Genomic DNA, 8,762 nt, shown 5'->3' with positions numbered 1-8,762 from the left:
GCGTCACCGGCCAGCAGACGGAAAACTTCCTGAATGGCGAAACAGGAACTTCCTCATTCCTGGTACATACTTTCCCAACATGAGTGTCCAGCAGGTAGGAATGCGGTCATTCTGCCCCTGGTAGGAAACCTGTCCTGAGGGGTGGAAGAAAAGAAAAAAAAAAAAAGAAATCTCAACAGCGCAATTTCATTCGCTGAGAGTTTTGTTTCGCTGCGTCCCGTCACCTGTGCGGGAGGGAGGAGTCCGTGGGTGGGGTGGGGGGGGGGTTATAAGGTAGAAGGGGCCGGCGCAGCCCTGAGGATGCAGGCAAGCCGATTGCGGTCGGAGGCGACGCGCTCGACATGGGCAACTGGATCATCAACCACGGTCTCACGGCCTTCATACTGGTGAGTGCCCCGTGCGTACACTACACGCAGAATGCCGTCTTTACGCGCGGCTTTTGTGCGTCTCCAAAAATAAATAAGTAAAATACATAAATAAATCCACGACCCCTGCATCTTCCGGGCAATCCCACTCTTTGGGATTAAAATGCATTTCGCCATGAAAGCCTGCGATAATTTTGTGTCGGGGACATGATGCTGGCTCTGTTTACAGGTGGTCTGGATGGGCATCAACACCTTTCTTTTCGTCTGGTTTTACCTCTTCTACGATTTGGGGGATCAGTTTTTCTACACGCGCCACCTTTTAGGGGTGAGTAAAGAGCGAGAGAGAGGGAGAGAGAGGGGGAGAGAGCCTCAGCACCTCCTCCGGGAGCAGGTGTCCGATGTCACGCTCGGTCCGTTACTTTGATTCGGGTCTCTGACACAAGTAAAAGCACCAATGCAACAATGTGGGGGGGAAAAAAAAAAAAAAAAAAAAAAGTTCCATTACAAGTGAGAGTCCTGCATTCAAACTCTTAAAGAAATATCAGCAAAACGTACTTAAAGGTATCAAAAGTTACGTTACTCCTCTGCAGAAAAATGGCCCTTCTAACTGATCTATTTATTATTTATGACATTATTAGAACAAGAAACAAGACAAAGTTCTGCTTTTCTCCGTTCTCAGGAATTGTCTCTAATATATATATATATATATATATATATATATATATATATATATATATTTTTTTTTTTTTTTTCCCTGAAATACTTACAAATGTTACCTCTTTGGGCCTTTAGCAGTTACTTAAAGGAAACCATGTGGAAATCTCTCTTGGGTGGAACTGCAAACAATAGTGATAAAGGCCCCCAACCTGCTTGGGTTTCTTTTCTTTTTTTTTTTCTTTTTCTTTTTTTGTGTGTGTGTCTGAGGGGTAAAGTAAATTTAACGTAACTAACGAGTAGCTGTCAGATAAATGTAGCAGAGTAGAGGCTTTTCTGAGAGTCAGACTGATTAATAAATACGTGTGTGTGTTTATTTGTTTTGTTTTTTAATTTCAGTCTGCCTTGGCCTGGGCCAGAGCGCCTGCAGCTGTCCTCAATTTCAACTGCCTGCTGATCCTGCTGCCGGTGTGCAGGAACCTGCTGTCTCTGATCCGAGGCTCATTCATGGTAACGCAGTAATGTTTTACAAGTTGTAGGAGGGCGAGGTGCACCAGTTACTCTCATTATCCTTTTAAAGGTCGCCTTTGCACAACTAGTTTGACAACTGTCCGTCCATGAAACATAATTTCGATAATTTCACAGCCCTCTCTTTTATTTTCCTCTCTTTACTTGCTTTGTTCTCTTGTTCGGGCTTATCTTTCCTCTAGTTTTTTGCTGAAATTAGTTTCCTCTTTTGACAGATTTGTGTGTGTTTAGTGAAGCAAGTTGGGCTGCGCCGCTGCATGAAAGACGCAGTAGATATACAAACAAAGTTATGTTTAATATTAACTGAGGATAATTATATTACTCTCTCAGTGTGGGACTGGGGAGGCTTCGTAAAGGGTCTTTTTGATCAATCCTGTGCTATTTGAGCGCATTAAATGAGTAAAACAAAGAGGAGTATCAGCTTTACACATTACCAACATATATGACTGTAAAATCCCCTCCAGGAAGAGACCAGTCATGGTTTCCATAATACCCCCTCGGTACTTGACACAGGTTAGGTGTGATATTTTACTTAACCTTTCCTCGATTTCTTTATCTTTTCAGTGTTGCGGCAGAACAATGAGGAAACAACTGGACAAAAATCTGAGTTTCCACAAGCTGGTGGCGTACATGATAGCGCTGATGACAGGTGATGCACGTGTTTCTCATTCACTCTTGACCTCTGCCAGAATGCATTTCGAGAATAGTTTCGGTTTATCCCTCTTCTGCAGATATTTTAACAACCCTGAAGTTGCAGCATTAGAAACGGCTTTAACGAACACCGGTTTCATCGGCTGCCAACGTTTATGTTTGTGTGGGTGGTTGTAGCGTGCTCCTCATTTTACAAGTGCCATTGTTGTTCATTTGGCGCAATGTGGCATTGAATCTTTGTCCCCCGGTATACGTTTCTTCATGAAGAAAAAAGAGAAGGAGCGAGAGAGAAACAAAACAAAATCAAACAAATGTGAAACAATATACATTAACAGATTCTGAGAGTTTCCGCTCTGACTAGATGCACTATGCTTTTTGTTCTCGGGTGTGGTGCATGAAAAATAGATTAACTTCACACCAAAACTGATGTTTTCTTTCAAATGTGACACAGATAACGATTTTCTTTCTGCCTTCCCACTATTTTTCCTACTAACCACGCACATAGACAAAGAGAAATACACACAGAAGTCAAAACGATAAGAAGGGTTGTGGTTTTCTTTGGTGAGAGGAAACCTAGCCCAAAATAAATATTGACCCGGGGTATGTTTTTAAAAGTGTTTTCACTATATTTCCTGTTAAGAAATAAGAGGAAATCTTGGCCTCGATTAAAGCGACTGCAACATTTTTAGAACACAAGTCCAAATTACCAGCGTTTGTGTGCATGACTAAACATGACTCTATTAACTAAACCGCAGTAACTTGTCTCCCCTTTGTGCTCGGAACAGCCGTTCATATGATCGCCCACTTGCTGAACGTGGAGTGGTACAACAACAGCAGACAAGGAGTTTATGACAAACTCAGCACCGCCCTTTCCAACCTGGAGGACACAGAGAACACCACTTACCTGAACCCAATCCGCAAAACGGACATCGTAAGTCACCGGCTAATTACGATGAAACCATCACAGGGAAATAAGTCAAATTCCCAAATGTGGAGACTGAAAATTAGAATCCCCTCGTATCTCCCGTTTCAGGAATTTTCTTGCTTTTTCTTGCTTTTTTTGGTTTGTTTTGTTTTTTAATTTATTTATTTTTAGGAAAGTGTGTTATTTCACATTTACACAATGTTTAACATGGCAAAAGCATTATTTATCTCACATAGAATGTAAATTTTGTATCTGAAAAACAAGCTATAACCATAAACTTGCCGTCAGATAAATGTAATGGAGCGAAAATGGAAATTTTTTCCCCATTTTAAAATGTTGTGTCATTAAAGTATCCCAAAGTGGAAATACTCTTAACAGAGAGAGACATTTCACTTAAAACCAAAAATGTCAACCTCATGGTGCTGCTAGATTTAAAAAGTCAAGAGATGACCAAAGTCCGTAAAACTAGTCCTCTTGGGACTATAAATGTCCCATACAGGGATCCGTGCCGCTGATGTGGCTAACACGCTGTCTGGGTATCAAAATATCTGGCGGGCAAAGGAGACAAAAGCCGCATCTTCAAACCTTACCTTCTCCATCATCTTCCCTCCTCTTGTTCTCGGAAACAAAAGCTCACGTGTCCACATTGTCGCTCCGTTCTTCTTCTTCTTCTTCTTCTTGTGTCTCAGGATCTGCAGCAGATTCCCACCTACTTTGTCTTCACCACCATCGCCGGCCTCACGGGCGTCATCATCACCCTGGCCCTCATCCTCATCATCACCTCCTCGATGGAGGTCATCAGACGCAGCTACTTTGAGGTCTTCTGGTACACGCATCATCTCTTCATCATCTTCTACGCTGGCCTCGTCTTTCACGGAGCCGGGTGAGGGGGAACGTTGTTGTCTTCTTCCGATGGGCCGTGGTGGAGGTTTGTTGTTATTGCACGCTGGTTTTTACTCGTGTGTTTCATCTGCAGACGCATTGTTCGGAGTCAACAGCAGACAGATCCACCACACAACTTCACCTTTTGTAAGGACCGCAGTGATGAATGGGGACGGATTCCTGAGTGTCCAATCCCTCAGTTTGCAGGAGGGTTCCCGCAGGTTTGTCTTTTTCAACTTCAAATTACTTAATTACCGCAACAATAAAAGCTTCACGACTGAATTGTCTGTAATGAATCACAATTTTCCTTGCTTTTATTTTATTTTTTTCATAGACCTGGATGTGGGTGATTGGCCCAATGATCCTGTATCTTTGTGAACGTCTGCTGCGCTTCATCCGTTACATGCAGACAGTCAGATACAGGAAGGTACGTTGGATTCGTGATCCACCTGCTGGCTTCCGACTTTGCTTCGCGGGTGAGGTTACAGTCTCTTAATTCTTTGCTTCACTCTCAGATCGTGATGCGACCGTCCAAAGTGCTGGAGCTGCAGCTGGTGAAGAACGGTTTCAAGATGGAGGTGGGTCAGTACGTCTTCCTCAACTGCCCCGCCATCTCTCAGCTGGAGTGGCACCCGTTCACCATGACCTCCGCTCCCGAGGAGGACTTCTTCAGCGTCCACATCCGCTCGGCCGGAGACTGGACCGACAAACTCATCAGCATCATGCAGCAGCTACCGGAAGGAACACAGGGACCAAAGTAAGTACTGCTACTTCTGTTTCCTTTTTAAAAAAAAAACAAAAACAAACAAACAAAAAAAGGAACAATCTGAAAATAATGTCTTTACTATGCAGGCACTATGGTTGGAAATCACCATTCTTTACCCATTGGTCTGTTTTTAGAGGCAGTTTGGTCCTTTTTGTGCAGTTTTTTAAGAGGGAAGGATTTGCATATTCACAAAGAGATTTGAAAAAAATCATCATAAACCACTCGACCCACACCTCAAATATTGCCAGAGGTTCCAAACAAATGTCCTGCCGCCTGAATACATTACGAGTACACAAATAAAACCAACAAAGTTGGAAGTATAAATAAACATTTTAAAGAACAGGGGACATTTTCTGCGGTGTTGTTCTTACACAAGACATAAACATACACATATAGAGGACACATTCAAACTGTTTCCCCTTTTTTGAATGTTGAAATAGCGTTAACACTTCCAACAAAATGTCACTTTATGTTTGATGTTTTATTTATGATGTTGACCATATGAGGTGAAAAGCCAGAGAGCAGCAATACTTTTCTGGCGCTTTCGATCACATCACATCAGTGTCAGCAGATGGAGTTTGTCCAGTTTGTCTTCCAGTCATGGAAGAGTAAACGTTCAAATTTCCTTTTTTTTTTTTTTTTCCCCTGGTTACCTTAAGACTTCTTTACCATGTTGGCTTAAACGCTAAGAAAGAAAGTATACGATATGGTCGAAAGCTCCAGAGCAGCCACTTAATGGACCTTGTGGTGAGATTATTGTGTCATTGCTTGTGTTTTGTGTAATGTGTATTTGTGCAAAGGCCTATCTACGGATGAGCTATGTGAACCAGCTCAGGCTATAAATGGCGTGCTGTGCTAGGGAGCATCGATCCAATGCTGCAATTTTTTTCGCAATTAAAAAAACAAACATTGAATGAACACGTTTGTTCCAAGGGCAACACTGAACTTTGAACCCCAGATTAGACAAACAGAAGAAATTGAAGACAAATTATCTGTGCCCAAAACAAAACCAAGCACAAACACAAGATGAAAGGTAATACAACCCACCTAATATATCAACATTTCCATGACTCATATTTATACCTCATCAGGGTCAAAACTATTGACTGCCTCACAAAAATGAGTCCAGATGCCACTGGGGTGTGCTTGCGTGTGTATTTTTAAATCCCGATTTATCCGTTTATTTACTCTGATAAAACACTTTAACCTGTCGTTTTTCCTCAGAATGGGTGTGGATGGACCTTTTGGCACGGCCAGCGAGGATGTGTTCGACTACGAGGTCAGCATGCTGGTCGGTGCCGGCATCGGAGTCACTCCCTTTGCCTCCATTCTCAAGTCTATCTGGTACAAGTTCAAAGACTCAAACCCTAAGCTGCGCACCAGAAAGGTAACAATCCAATGGCCTGTGTATGCGTTTCACAATGACACACCGCCATCAGTGACTGATGTGAAACAGGTCCTGTTATTGTCTCCGAAATACAAAGAACTGCGTGTCTTCACAATCCCATAATGTTAGAGGGCAATAAGCAGCATCGACAACTATTCCGCGGGAGGATAATTGTTTAACACTCCTGCGATCGCTTCCTCGTTTCAGATATACTTTTATTGGCTTTGCCGAGAAACACACGCCTTTGAGTGGTTTGCCGACCTCCTGCAGGTGCTGGAGAAAGAGATGGAGGAGAGAGGCATGGGGGATTTCCTCACATACAAACTCTATCTGACCGGATGGGATCAAAATCATGTGAGTGTGTGAGTGTGTGTGTGTGTGTGTGTGTGTGTGTGTGTGTGTGTGTGTGTGAGAATCAGTTGGACCAAATTCCACTTTAGCGTGAGGTCATCTCAACTTAAACTCAGCTGTTTTATTTTGCCCGCCCCGCCCACATTCTGCACAGGCCACTCATGTGATGGTTCACTTTGATGAGGACACAGATGTGGTCACCGGGCTCAAACAGAAAACTAACTACGGCAGACCCATCTGGGACAAGGAGTTCGAACAAGTCCGCAAAGAGAACCCCACGTAAGATAAAAACATTTTTAATTCCATACTGAAATACAGGAGAATGACTAAACACTGTGAACATTGTTGTGAGGTGTGTTCAAGTCCTTTATCTAAGCACCAAAAGTACCAGCACCACAATGCAAAAGTCCTGCATTAAACATCCTACTTAATGTAGTAAAAGTACAGAAGTATTGTGGCAAAAATGGTAGTAAAAGTACTGGTTCTGCAGAAAATGGGCCTTGACTGATGCATAATTATTTATGACATTATTAGATTGTCATTACTGATGCATTAACGTGCAAGCAGCCTTTTACTGTTGCAGCTGGTCAAGGTGGAGCTGGTTTTTAACTGCTTTAAATACAGCGGTGAAAAGTCACTGATTGCATTTCACTCAAGTTCGGCACTTCAGTACGGTGCTGAGTTGACGTACAGCAGCTTGTGCATTTCCATTCTCTGGCGCTTAAAGGGTTACAACATTTCTCTCGGAAATGGAGCGGAGTAGAAGTACAAAGCAGCAGACAATGAAAACACTGAACCACCTCAGAATTGTACCGAAGTGTACCGCACCTGAGTAACTGCACCCAGTTACTCTCCACCACTGCTTGCGACCCACTTTTCACAGTGAAAACCTGAACCTCTGAAACCTGACTCTCTTCTTTTTCGTTTTGCGAATGCCCTCAGGTCTGTGGTGGGAACGTTCTTATGTGGCCCCGAGGCTCTAGCCGAAGTCTTGGAGAAAAAATGTGCCAAATACTCAGACGTGGATCCTCGGAAGACCAAGTTTTACTTCAACAAGGAGAACTTCTGAGCGGAGATGCAACGGGAAAGCAGCATTCTGGGGTTTTTGGGGTTTTTTTTGGATTCCCTTTTCTCTTTCGCCGCGGGTCAGTTTAAGACAGCTGACTAGGACAAAGCTGCCTGACAACCGGAGGCAGTAGCTGGGCATTTATGACACACTACACTGCAGACTAACGATACGGGCATGTTGTTTCTACATTTTCTCAGGGACTGACTTACTGTCTTTAACCACCATGAAACAATTTGTCATGGCCTCATAGCTCCTCAATGATTAATGGTCATGGTGTCAACCGCATGTGAAAACTCTCTGCCTCATTTAACTGTAACTTTCTGGTCAAGCCCTCATCGTTCCTGATCTGATACTTGACAAGTTCACAGGAAGAGTTTTATTGATACAGAGAAATCAGGACCTTGAGGTTCTGTCTCTACTGTACACTTGTTAATGTGCACAAAGACAGATTAACAAATGAATGTACTAATTTCAGGTACATGTGGTAATTGGACTACTACAGCAGCTCAGCTAGGGCTGCAGCTAACAATTATTTCCATTACTGAACAACCTGCCTTTTATTTTCTTGTGTGAATGCAAGAAAATAATGAAAACCGCCCATCATAGTTTTTTGGGTTTTTTTTAAATGTCTCCTTGTTTTACCCACGCAACAGTCCAAAACCCAAGAAGATTCACTTGACTATCGGGTGAGACAAAGAAAAGCAGCAAATCATCACATTTAAAGCCTGAACCAGTGAATTTCTGGCTTTTTTTTTTTTCTCGGAAAAATGACCAACATTGACCCAATTTTTTTCTAAGTCACCATATTTCATCTTACTTAAGCATATATTTCCCCCTCAACGCAGAGAATTTACCTATGATCAAATACACTGTAAATAACCATGATGTGCTCTTTAACGAAATACATGTGAATGTGTTAAAGGCAACAAAAACTATTGTCAGCTCCAGAAAGAGTTTTCTGAAACTGAGTATAAACAATTCTTGTCATAGTAACTCTACTGGTAAAGTAAACAATTCTTTGACACAGACAATGGTTTATTATAATCTGGTCAAACTGGCTTCTATTTCCTTATCGGAATTATGAAACCAGGAGGAAAAGATGTCAGTCACGTACACTGTGGTTATTCATCCTTTAAAGATGTGGGGGATACTCCTTGTTTGAATAAATGAATAAAAGTCTCTCT

General features: G+C 42.4%; 1 protein-coding gene across 1 annotated transcript; it reads left to right on the top strand.

Annotated features, from left to right (window-relative positions):
• The first annotated feature begins 298 nt into the window (after positions 1-298).
• nox1 (NADPH oxidase 1) lies at positions 299-8,737 on the top strand. The gene is made up of 13 exons (XM_040120496.1): positions 299-386; positions 595-690; positions 1,419-1,529; positions 2,112-2,196; positions 2,984-3,129; positions 3,813-4,006; positions 4,100-4,226; positions 4,340-4,432; positions 4,521-4,762; positions 5,996-6,158; positions 6,366-6,512; positions 6,664-6,788; positions 7,452-8,737. The coding sequence occupies exons 1-13, from the start codon at positions 342-344 to the stop codon at positions 7,576-7,578; spliced, it is 1,701 nt and encodes a 566-aa protein (XP_039976430.1). The 5' UTR covers positions 299-341; the 3' UTR covers positions 7,579-8,737.
• The last annotated feature ends 25 nt before the right edge of the window (positions 8,738-8,762 follow it).

Source organism: Xiphias gladius, chromosome 23 (assembly GCF_016859285.1).
Source record: "Xiphias gladius isolate SHS-SW01 ecotype Sanya breed wild chromosome 23, ASM1685928v1, whole genome shotgun sequence".
Classification (NCBI taxonomy): domain Eukaryota; kingdom Metazoa; phylum Chordata; class Actinopteri; order Istiophoriformes; family Xiphiidae; genus Xiphias; species Xiphias gladius.
The sequence above is the reverse complement of the archived record's forward strand: the minus strand, read 5'-3'. Positions and strand labels throughout refer to the sequence as shown.

Coding starts and splice junctions, on each gene's coding strand:
- nox1 (XM_040120496.1), top strand. CDS start 342: ATGGGCAACTGGATCATCAACCACGGTCTCACGGCCTTCATACTG. Junction 2,197..2,983: donor CATGATAGCGCTGATGACAG/GTGATGCACGTG, acceptor TGCTCGGAACAG/CCGTTCATATGATCGCCCAC. Junction 4,433..4,520: donor AGACAGTCAGATACAGGAAG/GTACGTTGGATT, acceptor CTTCACTCTCAG/ATCGTGATGCGACCGTCCAA.